We start from the raw sequence: 21,275 nt of genomic DNA, 5'->3' as shown, positions 1-21,275 counted from the left end.
GACGTGTTACAAAGATTTGGAGACTGTAGTATTTTGATTGGTGGCGACCTTAACTCTAGAACTGGCACAGATCCCGACGGAATTGAATGTGACATTGCCGAAAGGCTTGGGATTGATGATTTTTCGGACATTTATGATAATATTGATATTAAGAGACATTCGTGTGATTCAAAAGTTAATAATTTTGGTAAAGTGCTATTGAATGTTTGTAGTGCTTTAAATTTATATATTTGTAATGGCCGATGTGGTTCGGACGCTGGGAAAGGAGACTTTACATTTATAAGTCATATTGGACAGAGTGTTGTTGATTATATCATAACAGGCCCTGACTTGTTTACATCATGTGACCGCTTCGATGTCCTATCTAGGTCAGATTCAGATCATCTGCCTGTTGCGTGTTCATTTGTGTCACGTGATATGGCTTCTGTGGGTGCTAGCTTATGTAATGCACGAGATGTGCGTGACAACTCCCGTTATGTGTGGAATGAAGATAAAGTGTCAACATTTAGAGATGTATTACTTTCTGACAAGTCAGCTTCAGTGTTTGATCAGTGTAATGAACATATTTTATCTGGAAAATTTGATGATGCTGTAACTTTATTCTCAGATTTATTAGGTAATGCAGCAGAATGTATGCGTAAGTTTTGCCCATCTGCTTGGTTAGTCGATAAGCAACCTTGGTTTGATAAAGAGTGTGAATTTCTTAGATTTGAAAAGCAAAGACTGCTTAAAGTTTATAGACTACTTGGGGATCATTTGGCACTTTCAAACTATCTACATGCAAGAAATAAATATACAAATATACTCCATAACAAAAGAAAAGCCTATCAAGATAAAATTCTTAGTAATATGGTGACAGGCATACACAACAGCAAAATATTTTGGTCACAATTGAAGCTACTCTCTGGTGAGGGAAGGAGACGCTCTCCTAATATAGAACTAGGAGATTGGTATCAGCACTTTAAGAACTTATTTGGTGAATACTCTTCTTCAGAGGTTGAGGAGAATTTAGTTTTTGACGATGTTAATTTTGACGAAACAACTCAGAGTATTCTTGATTCCCCTATTTCACAGGATGAAGTGCTTGATGCGATTACAGGATTGAAAAATAATAAAACTGCGGGAGATGATGGACTGATAGCAGAAATGTTTAAGTCTTCTCCTGATGTTCTGGTTCCTTTTTTGACATTCTTCTTTAATGCTATATTTGATTCTGCATATTTTCCCTCATCTTGGGCTGTTGGCCACATTGTTCCTATATATAAGAAAGGCGATGCCAATTCTCCCACTAATTATAGGGGTATCACTATCTTAAGTGTATTCAGTAAACTTTATATTTCTATTTTAAACAGAAGACTCCAGTTTTGGTCGGAATCCTATGATAGACTAGTAGAGTCTCAGGCTGGTTTTAGGAGTGGATATTCCACAACTGATAATATTTTTGTTTTATATTCAGTAATAGAGAAATATTTGGCTAAGAAACGAGGTGTGATTTATGCCTTGTTTGTTGATTTTGCCAAAGCCTTTGATTCCATAAATAGATCCAAATTGCGTATGGTACTATACAAAAATGGTATTTCTCCGAAAATGTTCTGTTGTATACAGTCAATTTATAAACAAGTTTTGGCATTGGTCAAATACAATAACTCATTTTCTGATATGTTTAGCTGCAGTAAGGGAGTTCGTCAAGGATGTGTCCTTAGTCCCATTTTGTTTGCCTTGTTCATAAATGATCTTGCCATAGATATTGAATCCAGTTGCGCACATGGTATCCAATTTCATCCAGATGTAGTTCAATTGTTTTTATTACTTTTCGCAGATGATGTCATTCTCATAGCAGATACTGTTTATGGTCTCCAGAAAAGAATCAATGTGTTAGAATGTTATTGTAAAGATTATTCATTAACAGTCAATATTGATAAAACTAAAGTAGTAGTTTTTAAAAATGGGAGTGTTCTTTCAAAATATGAAAAATGGGTTTACGATGGAAAATTGTTGGAATGTGTAACTACATATAAATACCTTGGTGTATTATTTTTTCGAAATCTATCTTGGAGTGCACATATATCTAATGTTGTTAATCAAGCTAAAAAGGTTTTGTTTAAGCTTTTGAAGTCCCTACAGCTAATTAAACCTACTCCTATGAATATTTTCTTTAAAATTTTTGATGCTAAAGTTGTGCCAGTACTTCTTTACGGTGCAGAAGTTTGGGGTTTATCTTTATCGTTTTGCGAGGAGATTGAAGTTGTTCATACACTTGCTTGTAAACGTATTTTAGGAGTTAAGTCAGCAACTTCCAATCATGTTGTGCGTGGAGAGTGTGGGAGATACCCTTTGTATATCTATGCTTTCAAAAGATGCTTGAATTATTGGTGTAAGATTTTAAAGATGCCCGATTCGCGTTATCCACGAAAAAGTTACAATATGCTTGTGCAGCAGGCCATAGCAGGTAAGACTAATTGGGCCTCTAGAGTTAAATTACTTTTGTACGCCTATGGCTTTGGCTACGTATGGGAAAATCAGCATCTTGTTATTTCTATTTCATTTATTGATGAGTTCATACAAAGATTAAAATGCTCTTATGAACAAGATTGGCATTTTGCTTTGACCAATAGCCCCAAGTATTCATCATATCTTTGTTATAAATTTAGGTTTAGCAGGGAATTTTATTTATCGGCTATTACAATCAATAAGTTTCGCGTTGCACTGGCACGTTTTAGAGCTAGCTCCCACTCGCTCCACATAGAAACCGGGAGATATTTTGGTATCCCAAGACAGCGAAGGTTATGTATGGTTTGTAAAACAGGCTATGTTGAGTCTGAATACCATTTTGTATTGGTTTGTGAAAAATATTATGCTCTCCGAGTGACATATATTCCTCAAAAATATTATGTAAATCCATCAATAGAACAATTTTACATACTTATGTCGTCTCTGCATCAGTCAACAATTAGAAGTCTGGCTTGTTATATTTACCACGCTTTTAAGTTAAGGAATTCATTTTTGCAGAAGTAATATTCTTTATCTATGAATGCCTTGCTGTTGTGTATTTAGGTGTACACAGTTGTATTTTTATACATGTCTGGTGAACCGAATTGTACTATGGGCCGCTGGCCCACCCATGTACTGAATAAACAGATTAGATGCCTCCACATGCCTTGATTCTATTAGCCTGTGTACTTTAATGGAGTGAGGTACTTCAACTGCTGTGTGTGGGGCTGATGTACTAAAGGTCAAGTCTGAATCAGCAAGATGGTTAGGTGAGGTGAGGTGAAATTGGGTTAACGTCCCGTCCAAGATTATTGCACTTATATAGTGACGTGCATGCAAGTCGCTATATAAGTGCAATAATCTTGGACGCGACGTTAAACACCATATCACCTCACCTCATTTGATTAAGGTCAAAGATACCTGTTTGTTCTTCCCTACTGCTCTCGGCACTATACCAGCAACGTGACCCAGATCTAAAAATACCAGACAATCCAATGACTGACATCATGAGCATCGATCACACAATTTGGAAATTATGGCATGCAGTTAACCAAGTCACAATGCCTGACACCCAATCTATTTAGTCAGGACAGGACCTGCACAAGCGTAGTTTGCTGGGGAGCTTACTTTTACCCATAATGCCCACTGATGTCTGAGATACCACCAAAACCTGCTGCTAAGTTGGTTCAAGAAGTGAAATTTGGCATGTGATCTCAATAACCAGTTGTCACTTCCATTTTTGTGGAAGCCTTGGTGGCGGAGTGGGTTTGGTTGCTGACTGTGTCCTGGCAATCGGGTGCCTTACTCAGAGTGTCGGTTCAAATCCAGGAAGGGACTACCCAAACAATTTCTAGAAAAGTGTAATCCCCAATGTAACATATGTTGCATTTAACCACGTTCTAAAAGGCATTGGGTGCGATTGGGTAGCCTACTGGTCAAAGCGTTTGATCGTCATGCCGAGAGACCCGGGTTTGATTCCCCACCTGGGTGCAATGTGTGAAGCCCATTTCTGGTGTCCTCCGCCATAACATTGTAAAGGCGGCATAAAACCTAACTCACTCCAACTAAGAGGCCTTGTCTATTGTATTCCAGCAATATTACGACAGGGGAAACCAGTATAAATGGGCTTCAACCCCTGTACCCAAGTAAATTCATACTTTTTTTGGCAGACTCTTACACAAATGTAGATGACCTGTATACAAATTTTAAGGACATGTACCCATATATTTTCATATTTGTTGCATTTGTAACAAGTCGGTATTAAAGCAAGATGTCCGAAACCAGATTGTATTGACCAGTATGTACCATAAATATGACAAGAAATATATATTCATAATCATTTATTCACATCAAATTCACACATACAAACATTTTGCTGGTTCGCCTTGATGTTTCAAGGTTTGTGAGCACCCTACCTTTACTCAAGGATTTCACCAAAGTGATAAATGTCTAAGACCTGCGTCACTTCCGGCTTTCCTCCAAAAATAAGCTGACACACTCATATATATCTGGAATATTGTTGAAAGCGGTGCTAAACCTAACTCGCTCAAACATTTTATGCACTCTTTCAGAAGTCGGTTTGAAGGATGTCACGATTCACCAATACATCAGTGCATCAATGATATTCTCAGACAATACAACTACAACATGCGATACATATTTAACTGTATTGACTCATATTATATTCCTGTATCAATTCATATTCATATCTTTCCCACATGGAACATTTAAAACAGCAATAGTGTTGACATCCATTTTATCTGAAATTGGAAATGAGATATATTTCTTTTAGGTATGAGTTGATTAGTTACGGGTGGGTTTGGATTATCCAACATTTGTGCATAAGTCCCTGAAATTATACAAGGTGCGGATGTCATAGTATAAGATATGTATCATGTTACCTACAGTCTGGAAGGTAAGCTATTGTCAAGTATTATTATAGTATCTCACTCAATTTTACAAACACAAAACTAAATTAACTTCCAGGTTATACAAATTTTTACTGGTTCAGTCCAAATTTGGACAAACATTTGCCCAAAAAGTATTTAAATTCTATGGTCATCCTTTTAAAAGTTTTTTTTTTATGGATTGAAAACATACTACCACTCATTACTCCTCCTATGATATATGAAAACTCCCTTATAAGGGACAAAATATACACTAATCTGCTAGTCTTGAGACAAGTAAAATTCAAGAAGGACCAGTGACTTTTTCTTGTGAATTACCTTCTTTCCATCAGAAGGCAACTCGGCAGCAAGCGGAAACAAAAATTAAATTCAATCCCTGCAAATTATAGGAACCATTCATCAAATGATTAATGGCATGCACGTGTACATTTTTAGTGAGTGAGTTGGCTTAACGCCGCTTTTAACAGTATTCCAGGTATATTCCTAATGTGGGAGGAAAGCCCGAAGTGATACAGATCTCAGAAGTTTACCACTTCGGTGAAACCAACGAGCACAGGTATATTGTGCTGACAAACCTAGAAACATAATCGAAACATAGTCGTCGTGATGTGGTTGAAAAGTTGCATTAAAAGGATATACCAAATCATGTTCGCTCAGTCAGACATCCGAGCAACGATGTGCATAAAAGGTCTACCGTCAAACTATTTGGAGTCATCACTCTTCTTTCAAAACATTTTACGGAGCCATTTTACAAACATTGATCGGTAGAAACAGATTAGAGTGACTTCCCTTAGCTTTCCTAGTGACCGGTTCTGACACGAGAGGGCGCATGCAAGCACTCTGATGATTCATTTGCGGGAACATTTGGCATCGGTAAGGTCTGCTGTCACTGGAACAATTGGCGTATTCTTTGTTATTTGCTCGGAAATCCACGGATTAATGAAGCAGTTGCAATAGAGAGCCCCAACCAGGTGACAAGAGCGCGGTTTCTTGGAGTAAGCAGTCTTTGACTACCGACAGTGGAACCACATCCTCATCATTTGATGGCCGGTCCTTGTGTATTGATTCTCATGCTAAATGCACTGGCAGCAAGTCGGCTGTAGAGGAAAATATATGCAGAACCAATACAGATGAGTCTCTGATAGAAGGTAGCACGTTTGGATTATACGATGTCGCATTCACACAAGGATGAACTTTATGTGGGACCATATCGACTGGAAAAGACCCTCGGAAAAGGCCAAACAGGTAGGGGCAGCGATAATCGTCCTTATTGATATTTCAGTCATGTTTCATTCATGATCATCGATTTATTGGTTGCACGAATGACAACAAGAGAAGAGCTGACACTGTTGCTCACAGCGTCAGAAGAACCCCTGACCTAGCCTTTACCTCTAGCCTTGCAAGCACGGTTCAACTAAACCCCAATAATTGACATGCATGTGTTTGGTAACCTGATATTCACGGCTAACATCTGTGCGTCTGCAAATGCCAGATGAAAGATCAGAAACAAACAGATCGTAAAACACACAAAAAACCCCACTTATTTATCATGATTTATCGTTTTTGTCATTAAAAGCTCCCCCCAAAATGTAACATTTGGAAAAATGACACGCCCACTTTTTTTTAGATGCAAACAATAACAAATTATTTGTGTCAAATTGTCAATTAATCCCTTTTTACAAGGCTGAAATATTTGATGGTATTTTAGTAAATATTGAGTGTGTAGCTGGGGTAAATTAGTTTTTCAATATTTATGAATGTCATGCACATTGTTTCTACCTTGTAATACTGAGCTTTGTCCATATGTCGGTGATGATCATGAACACACAGGGGACATCCCTTATCGATTATGAGATATACTCCCATTGCTCGTTAACGAGGGACCATATAAACACGGTGGTTAACGAGCTGGAGCACAGCATGATTATGTTGCTGCTAATCATCATAATTATGTAAATGTGTGTAATGTATTTGGGATTTGAAATTTGTTTGAACTATCTGTGGTTTTAGAGTAATTACTATAATGAGGTCATGCGCATCATGCATTTGATTAGATTTGTTTAATATCTCTGGTTCACCTAAACATGCCAAACATGGGATTAATTGTTCTTTGATGGACATGTTAATTGAAAATGAAATATGCTCATGAAAAGTCAGAAATAAATATTTTTTGATTTGTTGTATTAATAAAACATGTTTTTAATTTTTTTTAAAAAAGATGAATATGTCTGTTTATGTACCATTTTCAGTATGTCCGTGATTCTTTGCAGGTTTTGTTATACAAGGCATAAATTAGGAATTTGTAACGACGCATGACCTATGCAATCCCAGTATCAACACACATGATACATCATATTTACAATGACATGTAAGGTATTTTGTTGATGGCTTTAATTGGTATAAACTGGCATTCTTCCATTAGGCATGGGATGAAATACAGTAGCAGATGTCATCATACATGTAATATTTTCTGCTCTTTTATTCATTTTTCACCCTCATAATCACTTTCCTGGACAACCAATGTAAATGTCAAGGATATTCTTGGAAGGAATTATCCAATGACAAACTGTTCTTAGATTTGGCTCAACCAAGGATTATTTTGAGGGATGTGCTACAGTTGGTCCATGTAAGAAGGACACAAAGCTTCTTATTTCAACACTTCTGATAAGACATGAATATGCTGGTTGAAGAGTAATCAATAAGAAATGGATTTCTTCTTGAACATGACCAGACACAAGTGGTGATGCGGCCTGTGTGAAATATTTCCATAGCAATATCGTGACCAAATCAATGAGCTTTGTTTGTGTATGTCTTGAAAATAACAATATAAAGCCAAAGAAAAATGCTTTTGATGATATTCTGACATGGTGAAGTGATGTTGCGATAATAATCGACGAGGGTTTGGTTACCTAATACTGATTCAGTGATCAGGATTCATATAGGATTCTAAACTAGGTCCTTTTTGGGAGTCAAATTGGGAAAATATTCATATTTTCTTAATTTCAGAGGTTTTTAACATTCTATTTTAATGTTGCAATTAATGCAGTAATGTAAAACTGTAAAACAAAGCTTTAGAATCATATCTATGTTGGTCCTGTTGTCAGTGAAATACATAGATCTACAGAGCAATAACATTTGTTATAACAATACTAACATTGGGAAATTCTTCAGTGTTAGAAATTGGCACTGGTCCTGTAGTCCTTGCCCAACTGCCCAATAGTTGTGGTATCATAAGGACTAGTAGAAATTTGCTATTATTAAGGGTTTGGCTATATGTTATCATTATAAGGACTTGTGGATTAAAACAGTTAGTTTCTATCACTGGTCTGAAGTCTAATTGTGGAATTCGTAATGATACACTGATCGAAATGAATAAGGGAACAGTAAGTTTTAGACACAGTAAAATGATATGCTGTCATTGGTTCCCGGCCTTGACTGCCAAATATGTGTCACAAACAATGTACACAAACATCTCTCAACATTTGATTCTGAAAGGTGTTGAATTTGTACGTGCACCATTTCAAATGTACTGACAGTAAAGTTCACTTCCCTATATGTTTCATTGTTCCCTTATTCGTTGCCATCATTATATTTGCTGTAGACTTGGGGTCGAATTAATATCAGTCTCAAAATAAATCTTTCAATGTATTGATTCATAAGAATGTTTGGGTGTACCCTTGAGTTTTAAGTGTGTCAACAAGACTATCTTTGATCCATCTCCGCATTTCACCATCAGCTAGATAATGAGCATTGTAGATTTTGTCCGCTTCCTTTGTATTGGGATTGATAAAACCCTTTCATCCTCCAGATCTATTTTGTGAACCATACTAATCATTCAAGATGTTCATCATTTCTCATGTATTCAAAAGTGATTTCCACCATTCATTATGAACAATGCACAATGCATTTTGTTTAAATAAATATTATTTTTAAGCTTGCCCTTCAAACACAGTGAACTTATTATGACTATGCCATTGACACTCAATTACAAGAAATTCCTAACCATATGTTTTGGATGTAACTCTATTCTAAATGTTCTCTGTCTATAAACATGATAAATATCTATATGTAATCACACATGTACTGAGCAACAGGATCGGTGTGCATCCATCACTTTCATTCAAGGAATACAAATTATAAAATTTCAGTTCATGAAATGTATTTTGATATTTTATTAAGTAATTTTTGGCTTACTAATTATTGTGAACTGACTATTCAAAGGATGATGAAATGGGACAAAACACAGCAAATGGATCTGTGATATTATTAGATCAATCAGATTATTGGAGAAGAGAAGGGTAAAATGGCATGGCATGGCACAAAGATAGTACAGAAACAGGTGCAGTGAGAGAAGCATGGATGACTGTGTGAATGTGGGGGAAACATGGGCACATAGGCTTGTCACCTGGTGCGTGCTTGTGGCGGAGTCTGTTTACTCAACTACATTGGAAACTTCTATTCTTTGATGTGGGAAAAAACCTAAATCAAATTGAGTGTACTGGAATAGTACATTATGTAGGCAAAAAGATTAGAAGCCATAGAGTGAGTGAGTATGGTTTTACGCCGCTTTTAGCAATATTCCAGCAATATCACAGCGGGGGACACCAGAAATGGGCTTCACACATTGTACCCATGTCGGGAATCGAACCCGGGTCTTTCGCGTGATGAGCGAACGCTTTAACCACTAGGCTACCTGACCGCCCCAGAAGCCATAGAAATAAGTTTAGGTCCTTAATCATATTGCCATTGTGAACCTTCCAGAGAGGGACTGAATTTGAAACATGAAAACCTCAAATTTTTATATTTTATATGCGTTAGCCAGGAATGTATCTAGTATTCAAAACTATGTGCTGCAAGCAGGCAAATTAGGGTGGGGGTTGCAGAATCATCGTTTTTTCAAAATTTTTATTTGAAAATTCTTATTTTTTAAATTTGGAGGAGGTTATATCATATCCCATTATTATAAAACCAAGCACTAAGGCCTCTTAGATCCTCTTTATTGGTGGGGTGGTCGGGTAGCCTAGTGGTCAAAGCGTTCGCTCGTCACGCCGAAGACCCGGGTTCGATTCCCAACATGGGTACAATGTGTGAAGCCCATTTCTGGTGTCCCCCACCGTGATATTGCTGGAATATTGCTAAAAGCGACGTAAAACCAAATTCACTCACTCACTCTTTATTGGTCCTTTGCATTAGTTATCATTGCTTATTAATATAACATGAAGTAGGATTTTCTTAAGCCAATTTGGGAATTTGCACTGAAATTGGCTGCAGACTTGATGCTGAATATTGGCCTATGTTATGTGCAGGTCTGCGTGAGCTCAAAATATCTGATCAGGAACACTGGCTTTGGTGTATGAAAACAGTGCCAAGTATATAGATATCGGAGGATAGATTAGCTACCCACTCATTGATGGGTGCAGCGTTGATGTTTGTAGTGAAAAGTACACGTCCTGTGTCTGGTAGTCCTGGGGAGTGACCTCTAAATTTGTGATTGATAATCAACATCATCCGTTGATTGATAATCATTAATTTATCGACTTTGAATGTTGACAAACTCTCAGAAGTTCATGATTATGTTTTTAACGCATGTGTTTCTGTGTCAGGTTACCCCCTGATCTCTGTTTGGGGATTATTGAAAAAGGAGTTCATCTGTGGTCGTGTAGTGTATGCATGCCTGAACGGAACATACTTGGTGTATCAGGGCTGGCTTTAAGGAACTTGATTTAACTTGCATCAGGTGCATCAGCGGTAGAAACTGGCACTAGTCCCATAGTCCTTGCCAAACTTCCCAATAGTTAAGGTATCAAAGTTGCCATTTTTAAGGGTTTTGCCATAAGTTATCCTTATAAGGACTAGTGGACTAAATATGTGATTTTTTATCGCTGTGCATGTCGACATTAAACCAAGTCTGACCAAACTTAACTAAGTTGCACCAAACTAAACCAAGTTGCACCAAACAAAACCAAGTTGCACCAAACAAAACCAAGTTGTACCAAACAAAACCAAGTTGGAACATACAAAACCAAGTTGCACCAAACAAAACCAAGTTGCACCAAACAAAATCAAGTTGGAACAAACGAAACCAAGTTGCACCAAACAAAATCAAGTTGGAACAAACGAAACCAAGTTGCACCAAACAAAACCAAGTTGCACCAAACATAACCAAGTTGGAACATACAAAACCAAGTTGCACCAAACAAAACCAAGTTGCACCAAACAAAACCAAGTTGGAACATACAAAACCAAACACCCAAGTTGCACCAAACAAAACCAAGTTGCACCAAACAAAACCAAGTTGCACCAAACAAAACCAAGTTTGAACATACAAAACCAAACACCCAAGTTGCACCAAACAAAACCAACTTGCACCAAACAAAATCAAGTTGGAACATACAAAACCAAACACCCAAGTTGCACCAAACAAAACCAACTTGCACCAAACAAAATCAAGTTTGAACATACAAAACCAAACACCCAAGTTGCACCAAACAAAACCAACTTACACCAAACAAAATCAAGTTGGAACATACAAAACCAGACACCAAGTTGCACCAAACAAAACCCAAGTTGCACCCTTGGTCCTATAAATTTTTACATTGCCCGGTCTCCTCCCAATGTCACATATATTACGTAATGATGCATTGCTGTAAAACGTATTAACTTGCACATAATCTTGCACTAAACACAGTTGGATGACGTCAAGCCTAAGAAAGCCTGATAAATTAATATTACTTGTAAACCAGGGATTAGTGATGTAGTATGGTAAAAAAACCTTTTATTGAGTGTGTTCAACGATTGATTTTGGGTGGACAAGTAAGGGTTATTCAGACACGAAATTGTTTTACATGCATATGGTGCATGTGGATATGAATATAAGGTTGCTCTTTTCAATAATAGGTTGCAGTTGTGGATGTATAGCTTAAATTGAGCGGGGGCACGGGTGGCCCAATCGTCTAAGGAACCGCGATTCGCTGTGCAGAGTTGCGTCCCTTGGGCACGCCAGAAACCTATGATTGTGGGTCCGAATCCTGATTCGCCCCGATTATGGTTCTAGGTTTGTCAGCACCATACCCTTGCTCGTGGCTTTCACCGAAGTGATAAACGTCTGAGACCTGCATTACTTCAGGCTTTCCTCCCACATTAAGCTGACACGCCATGATATAACTTGAATACTGTTAAAAGCGGCGTTAAACCCAACTCACTCACTCACTCACTTAAATTGAGTCCTGTGTATAGATAATGTAACTAGTAGGTGACGTAGGTGAAAATATGGTTGGTTTATTATTTATTATTTATGTTATTTCTCACTTTATTTCTCATAACTGTGCGTAATGTAACCTTAGGTTCCGGGTACTTTCAGGGTATTTTAGAAAAAGGGTTTTTGGTATTTACTTAAAATGTAGTTAACTAAACTAAGCTTTTGGGTAAAATACCAAAAACCCTTTTTCTAAAATACCCTGGTTATAGTAAATCCCTTGATATCAGTGAAGTATTTGAATTTGGTTTGATGTCTGTTTCACTGTAAATTTGGCTTTAAATCATGTACAAATTTGCACTATTTCGGAATGAATCAGACTGTGATATGAATTGTGCTGTGTTTCCATTCATACTGGCTCGTTGTTACTCTGACAGTGAGCTTTTGATTTGCGTGCGTTTAGTTGTTTTTCATTCATCTGTTAATATGATCAAAATGATATTCAGTTGAAGCTAACATTAATAATGAAAACATCGGAACAAATATCGTGTAAAGGACTTGGCTTCAAAGCATATTGACAAAATTGATCGACATTGTCAACTATGCATGGCCATCGCCTTGTTTCAGTCCATGACAGGGCAGGCTAGCTGGAGCCTGTTGAAGGGAGAGAACTGTGGGCAGTTTGGTCCCTGAGCAATACTTACACAACTTGTGGCATTAATCATGGGTCAGTGGGAATCTTTGATGCTTGTTCATATTTGGTAATTGATTAATAATGTATCAGACCTCCCTCGTGTTCGAATGTTGCCATGGAAATGTGCTACCTCCGAAGAATCAGTGCTTCAGATTGGTTCAGCCTGTGACACTGACGGATCGTCATCCAAAATGTCCCAAAGATTTTGTTTTCAAATTTGGTGTATTTGTTGTTCAACGCGGCATTCAGCAATGTTCCAGCTAAACGATGGTTGTCTTTGAATGATCGAGTCTGGACCCAATAATCCAGTGACATTATGAACATTGATCTATGCACTTGGTATTACGATGACTTGAGTCAACCAAGTCAGCGCGTCTGACCACCCATTCACGTTAGTTGCCATACGACATGCATGGGTTGCTGAAGACAAAAATCTAACCCGCATTTTCACAGGGCATTCAAATTTAGTACTGATATACGTGATATAGAAGAAGTCCATTTCTGAAGTTAATCTCTCAATTTTAAACGAGCAGGTTTACTCTTGTTTATTAATGGCACTGGCTGTAATTGTCTCGTAGTCACACCGAGCCTTACACAAAATATCTGAGAACACCCAAGCGAGTCTTTGGCACTTTGGCAAGTCTAGATTTCTTGCAGTTTCAATGGAGGTTTTCCTTTGTATTACATATTTAAAGGCAATTTAAAAACAAAAATCTTTAAAAATTATTTTCATATCAGAAGCTAAATGAATCATGTCAGTCTTCAGGGAATAGATCTTTGTAGGTTTTGGTTCACTAATTTAATAAAGCTTAATGTGAGATATGATTTTTCTCAATGAAATGTTTCTTAATATGATTAAGGAAAGACATCACTTCACCATTACAGAATCAGTATTATTGATTTTGTTGATTCACACTGACTTCTGCAATTGTGATTTATTTTTTTCAATGGGGCCAGTCCACATACACACAGAGGTGTTGTTACAAGTCATATATATTCAAAACCAACCATGCTTGATCTTCAGCATTTTTTGGATTCAGATATTGATTTTGTTAGCTGGAAATTGGCTTTTAACTCTAGTAGGTTATGTGGTAAAATATAAGTCCCCGGTGTGCTTGCTAGTCTGCTTGTGAGGGCTGTGTCAGTTAGGCAATGTCATCAGATCGATATCTGATGGTGCTGTGTTGTGCTTGCCTCCATCATTCCGATTCAGCTGCACATGATGAAGTCAATAGGGTGTTGGGGGATTACCGGAATTTGCTGTTGCGAAAGGATCAACTGGTCTCTTATCGGTTGAGGGGCATTGGGTTAGCCTTGTGGTTAAAGTGTTTGCTTGCCATGCTGAAGACCCAGGTTTAATTCCCCATGTGGGTACATTGGGTGAAGACAATTTCCGGCGTTCCCTACTGATATTGCTGGTATATTGCTAAAAGCGGCATGAAACCATACTCTGTCACTCACTGGTTGAGTTTGAACAATGGCAGGGATAATTCTAGGGTGGGGCCTTGTGCTTTTAGCCCCTAAATTTGAAAAAGGCCCACATTTTCAAATACAATGGGGCATTTTAACATTGTGCTGTATGGGCAAGTGTGGGTACACCTCTGAAATATTTGAAATTTTCACATGAAGATCCCATATCAGAAAATTCCAAGAGTGAACCCTGCAATGGTGTTGTCTTTTGTCAGTCCTGTCATTTCCAGTACCAGTTAGATAAAACCTGTTGGATTTTGACCAAGTTTTGTGTATTGACGACCCTTCAAGACCGATAACACTGATTAGATGTCTAGGTTTATTCTGATCGGTCACCAAGGTGTTAAACGTCAGCATGCATAACTTCAAACTTTCCTAGACACATGTCTCACAGGTTTGCCTTAGTCTATACATTTGTGAGGCTTGGGGATTCTCGGTAATATATATTGGGTGAACGCTGTACCAACAAGTGAGATATGGGGTAGAATAGGTCTTCAGCAACCCATGCTTGCCGTAAAAGGAGACTGTGTTTGTTGTAAGAGGCGACTAACGGGATCGGGTGGTCAGGCCTGCTGACTTGGTTGATGCATGTCATTGATCCCAATTGCGTGGATCAATGCTCATGATATCAATCACTGGATTGTCCGGTCCAGACTCAATTATTTACAGACCGCCATATAGCTGGAATATTGCTGAGTGTGGCGTTAAACGAACAAACAAACAAATGATTCAATCTGGGAAACTCATGTTGCAGTGCTGGAATTCATTAGGAAGTGTCTCAAAGTAATGCCACATCCGGCCATTTTAGCTATGTTTTTTCTTCTTCGGAAAACGACAACAAACAAACAACAAAAAAGATACCAGTTATGTTTGACGCCTTTTGTTTATATTACATGACTGCCTCCATGGTCTGGTGGATAGAGTATCTGTCCAGAGCAGGGAAAGTTTGGGTTCACTCCCTGGCTACATTATACCAAAAGACCTTAAAAGATGGTACTTGTTAGTAACTCTGTCTGGTGCTCACCAGCTCAATGTATTTCAGTTGTCCTTGTGTATCTTGTACCAAATGGGATGGTTTCAAATTTTCATGACCGCCTCCGTGGTCTAGTGGTAGAGTGGCCGCCCGGAGAGCGGAAGGTCCGGGGTTCGATCCCCAGCCGCGTCATACCAAAAGACGCTAAAAGATGGTACTTGTTGTTACCCTGCCTGGCGCTCGGCATTAAGGGTCTAAAACAAGGACTGGTCGGTTGGAGTCAGTATACAGTGTCTGAGTGGGGTATTCATGTTAAACTGCGGCATGGTATCTAAGTGTGCTAGCACTATAATCGGCATCAGTCCGCACTAGTACAAGCACCCACACACACACATGTGCATGCATGTCGCTAAATAAGTGCATGATTTTTTGACGCGACGTTAAACCCCATTTCACCTCACCTCACCTTCTAATTTTTCAAACTTTTTTTCATAATGTGAAAAACAAGCTACTCCCACTTGCTTGTATGATGGAATCAGTACTCAAGTAAATACACATGATATCAGCACCAAAGCAGCAACAGTCAACAGACAGTCCAATATCTGAGATTGTTCACTTGGAAACCTCATGAAACGGTCTGTGTACCCTTGAAAATCAACACATAGCAACACGCTTAGTGTTTGAGCCACTTTGTAATATTCATCAAACTAAGGAGTCGGCAATCCCGACAGCAAGGGACACAGATCTTCAGACAAACATTTGATCAGGATCATCAGTCGCTGCCATCCTTAGTCAACATGGCCGCCAAAAAGTGTTGAGGATCGTTTCACGGCCTTTGCAACTTTCCATGTTGAAAGAGTTGGAACAGGGATCTTGAGAAAATCCTATCATTCATCAAGGATCTAAGGGTCCCTAGCTGATTTGCCACCACTGAATTTGACAAAGTTTTCTACAGAAAATCAATCTTGCGTCTAAGGAGCTAGGGCCATGCTGTTAATGTGGATGAATTGGAGATGGTTGCTTTGAACCTGAAACCATCATTACGCATGTTAAAAGTGTGATTTGGGAGTCATGAAAGATTTGCAAGTCTCGACCAAACAAAGACATGGAGTTACAGTGTACATCTCTTAATGAAGACGATGACAGCCTCAGATGATGGCTTTAATGGAGCTTTTGTCATTGGCTGCCTTTTGTGAAAAACATGGGGACTCCTCTGCTTCCTGTTGCTTTGTAGTGAAGCTGACGAAATCCTGTAGGATGTAGGTCGGCTTTCCGTGAATGTCAGAAGTGGATTTAGATTCAAATATTTACAAACCAAGGAATTTTTCAGGATTAGTTCCCACTTTGGCGAATTGTTTTTTAATTGTAGAATAATTTTTTTTCAAAACTATTATCGAAAGTGGGAACTGATCTTGAAAACAAGTCCACGGTTTGTAAGTTAATTGTAGAATAGTCACCCCAGTGGTGATTCTGGATTAGAACAGGTCCCCAACAACTTATGCTGGTCGTAAGAGGTGACCAAATGGATCGTGTGGTCAGCATGGTCAGGCTTGGTAACTTTGTTGAATATGTGTCATTGTACATTGATCATTGCTCACTATATGAAATACTGAATTGTTCAATCTCGATTATTTACAGGAAGCCATCATATTGCTGAGCATTAAACAAACAAACAATTGTTGCGTATATTTGTGATAGCCTATGTTAGTATGGTACTTACTCCATTGTGTGACTGGATCGCAAGATACAATGTCATCCCTGGTTTAAAATCAAGTGGGGTGTTCGGGTCCTGAATATTTGCTGCTGAAGTATGTGAATCTAGCATGTCTAGGAACACTCTAAATATTAAACTCACTCACTCACTCACTCACTCACTCACCCACCCTCTCATTCACTCACTCGCTCTCTCTCTCACTCAATCTCTCACTCAATCACTCACTCACTCACTCACTCACTCACTCACTCCACTCACTCACCCACCCTCACACACTCACGCACGCACGCACGCACGCACGCACGCACGCGCGCTCGCTCGGGGTAAATCAGGGTGAAATGATACATCAATGAACCGGTGCATTGTGACTTTTCATGTGACAATACGATATACGATGCATATTTTCCTATTGATGATACACTTGCTGAAATAAAAAACTTACTCACTGAGTGAACCCCAGCATTTGGGTCAGTTCAATATCGCCAAATGTGTTGAAATTAGCATTTTTTAAGTTCACTACTAAAAATATCCCCTTAGTAACGACCATGTGTCTACAGCTAGCTTTTCCATTGAATCTCTGCTCCGAAATATTTATGACTACCTCCATGGTCTAGTGGTAGATCGTTCGCCTGGAAAGCAGAAGGTCGAGGGGCAGTCGGGTAGCCTAGTGGTTAAAGCGTTCGCTCGTCATGCCGAAGACACGGGTTCGATTCCTGACAATGGTACAATGTGTGAAGCCCATTTCTGGTGTCCCCCGCTGTGATATTGCTGGAATGTTGCTAAAAGCGGTGTTAAACCGAACTCACTCACTCACTCAGAAGGTTGAGGTTAATATAATAACCTTGAATGCAATGTTTAACGCCATTTCACCTTACCATCTCACCAAAATACATTTCTGAATGAAAATGCTTTTTTGTGCAAAACAAATTGATGATAGGGATTCAATGTTTGAAGTTGTGATGCTTGACCTGTTTCAATCAGCTTGTAATCCAGAATACTTTGTACTGTGCTGTGCAGTGTTGGAGAGTAATCTCAACACCGTGGAAATATCGGTCCAAATCATCTGCCTGACTGGGAACAGATATTATGATCTGACCGCCTATGACAGATCTGCCAAGAATCTTTGAACGAAAGTAAGATCTTCATTATTAAGACTTTGGTTTGATTGACTTCAAAGTTATGAGCTATGTCATACTGTCTGATACGGACATTGTTTGATATAGGGGGTTGGTGTGGTAGGGTAGCTTAGTGGTGAAAGGTTTGATTGTCATGCCTTATGCCTGGGTTCGAATCTCGCCATGGGTATATTATGTAAAGATGTAGAGACCATTTCTGGTGTTCCCCGCTGTGATATTGCCGGAATATTACTCAAAGCACCAAAACATGAAAACATGCTTGCTAGCTGGCTGGCTGGCTGGCTGGCTGGCTCACTCACTCACTCACTCACTCACTCACTCACTCACTCACTCACTCACTCACTCACAAGGTTTACAGTTAACAAGTAGTCGACTGCTAGAACTCTCAGAAGAGATGACATGACCTTTGTTGTGACCTCAAGGACTATTTTGGCCCCAAGTAGGCAGCAATTGTCAGTTTAAAATTCCCAAATTGGAATTAATAGTATACCAATTCATGTCAGGACACTATATTTCACTGATATCAGGACCAATAAGGAGGAGGAGGATTAAATGCAATACTGCATTCAATGCAGTGTTAAGTATGTGCAAAATACTTCCGAATTTAGGATTATCTGGTCAAGCCTAGATTGTTTGCAGGCCATCGTGTAGAGTTAGGATCAGGGTTAGAAACTAACTAGTCCTTATGATCATGATAATGATAACATATAGCAAAACCCTTAAAATGGGCCAATTTCTACTAGTCCTTAGGATACCTTTACTATTGGGCAGATTGGTAAGGACTACAGGACTTGTGCCAATTTCTAAAGCTGAGGATACTGCTGAGAGTGGCGATAAATACTAGTAACAAAGAAAATCACTGAATGAAAATAAGAACTTATTAAGAAATTATTACCACTTTGCATTACAACATTTCCCAATTCAAGTTTACAAATAAAGAGGATTGAAAAAATAAGAACATTCTTCAAGAAAGAAAAAAAGACGTTGTGGCCTGCCAAGCACACTTATAATTTGTCCCTGTTTCTGACATCAGACTCTGGTGTCCCCAGATAGTGGGTCAGAACTGTACTCACTCACTCAAACACTAATATTTTGACAGATGGCCCCCTGGGAAATTCATTGATGACACGAGCAGAATGATGTTTTTGTATCAATTTACATAAAAACTGATAAAGGTAATAGCCTGAGAAATATGATTGAATCTTTGGTCTCCAGCCCACATTACTTGGATGTTTCTCGGGAAGGAAGTGATTGTGTACAAAAAAATATTTCTTCAGGTTTCAAGTGTTATTGGTTTCCTTGGGTTTCAACTTTCAGCTCTTCTTTCACCCCGTGGGCATTCTGGGCTAGAATAGGTCCCCAGCTACCTGATGACTGCTGGTTGTAAAAGGGCATTCTGGGCTAGAATAGGTCCCCAGCTACCTGATGACTGCTGGTTGTAAGAGGCGGCCAAATGGATCGGGTGTCGGACTCGGTGACCTTGTTGATTGTTTAAACCCAGTGACCGTGCCAAATGAATTTCATATAGCTGGAATATTGTTGATTGCGGAGTTAAGCAACAATCAGACAACAACTATTCTTGCTCAATATCTTGTTGCTTTGCACTGAAACCTTTTTTATAGAAAATATCTTTGTTTCATCATTTGTGTAATCGATGCTCCAGACATGCTCAGTAACTACCCCTAAAGTTTAGAGATTTCTTTATGTATTCCTGACTGCAAATTATTTGGTACTATAGTGTAAATGGGGTGGTCTTCCAAGGCATTAAATTCCTATGCGGTTGTGAAGATTCTTTTGTAATGACAATATGTCTTTAACGTTGATTATTTTTTTAAAAATCATCCTTGTGTTTCTGTGTCGTGAATATCATATTGGAAATAAAGCGGTTATATAACGCTCTGCAAAACTTTACATAAAACAGTTTTTAATATAAGATATTTTCAATAAGAAATCACAGCTGGCTTCTAATCTCAATATATGCACAGCCCGAAAGGATGTCAATTTACTCCAAACAATGATAGCAGGAAACTGTATTACAGTTATGTTTCCAGAACTTTTTGAACCAGCGTGTCTTGGATTCTGAAGATAGTATCTTCAAATTTATCTCTTATGCTCTTTGCACACTTCATTGAACTGTTTTGAGAAGAGAAGAATAGATTTCACAGAGATGTGAATATTTTTTTAAATTGTATGACAGTACTTCCCATGTTCTATGCAACGCCTCCTCCATTCAAATGTTTGACCCACGGAAGCGAGAGATAAACGATAATTTTGACGGAATCAGTCGTACGGGCTGTAACTGTCGTTTGGAATACCCCGTGTTAACGTTTTTGAGGTTGCATGATGAGAAAACACATTTCGACTGTCACTTTCATGATCTGGTAAGCGACGCTCTGATTGGTCGGATGAAAGGTCGTTCTGACGTGACCCGTAATGGGATGTCCTCAGATCTTTGTTTAGTGATAGCGAGAACTAAGATCTGATTTTAATGAGATTGGTCTTTATGATACCTTAACTTTTGGGCAGTTTGTCAAGGATGACAGGGCTAGTGCCAATTTCATCGCTGCCACTGTTGTACTGTGTGGTCTTTCTGTGCAGGGAGACCATCTAGCACTCAATCAGTGGACGCCGCGGTGGTTGTCAGCTGGGATCATGAATTGGGCAATATCTGTATGGCCTTCAATCATGACAGTGTCGTTTTAGGATTGCATTGATGAGACTTCAAAGATCGTGAACTTTCCGGACATTGCAACATGTGGCCTGAGTACGCATGAGATGCGAAACAGATTAAGCTTGTCTTCTGGTAGACTGTGACCTTAAAGGATGGATGGTTGCCATTTGCTAAATTTGGTAGAAAACTGAATTATGGCACACTGATTTGAAGTTTATCTTTGCAGATGTCTGTGAGGGCTTGATTTGACTGTGCACAAGATTGGACTTAAATTCAATTTCAAATTTTTGTCTCAGTGTGGATTCACAGGCTATAGATTATTTAAACTTGGTTCAAGGGCATATTGACTCCAGAACACAAATTGGTTTTACTGGAAGAAAGACCTTTTATGTCTGTTCCTCAAAAATAAGTTTTATTTATTAGTCATTTTTTTAGTAAAATGGTTTGTTTTTTCTCCTGTTAATGGTCTTTAATTAACTGTCTTGCAATCCTTTCAGAAACAATTGTGGCTTGGTTTAGCCAAC

General features: G+C 38.6%; 1 protein-coding gene across 4 annotated transcripts in view; it reads left to right on the top strand.

The window, feature by feature from the left end:
• The first annotated feature begins 5,789 nt into the window (after window positions 1–5,789).
• Window positions 5,790–21,275, top strand: part of LOC139461807 (serine/threonine-protein kinase BRSK2-like) — a 169,107-nt gene continuing 153,621 nt past the window's right edge. For all 4 annotated transcript variants that reach the window (XM_071243283.1, XM_071243282.1, XM_071243281.1 and 1 more), the window contains exon 1: window positions 5,790–6,143. In XM_071243283.1, coding sequence (XP_071099384.1) covers window positions 6,068–6,143 — 76 coding nt within the window. In that variant the 5' untranslated portion in view covers window positions 5,790–6,067. The remainder of the gene's footprint in view (window positions 6,144–21,275) is intronic.

This window comes from Haliotis cracherodii, unplaced genomic scaffold, assembly GCF_022045235.1.
Source record: "Haliotis cracherodii isolate W230 unplaced genomic scaffold, xgHalCrac1.p SCAF_15, whole genome shotgun sequence".
NCBI lineage: Eukaryota > Metazoa > Mollusca > Gastropoda > Lepetellida > Haliotidae > Haliotis > Haliotis cracherodii.
This window is presented reverse-complemented; position numbering and strand designations above follow the sequence as displayed.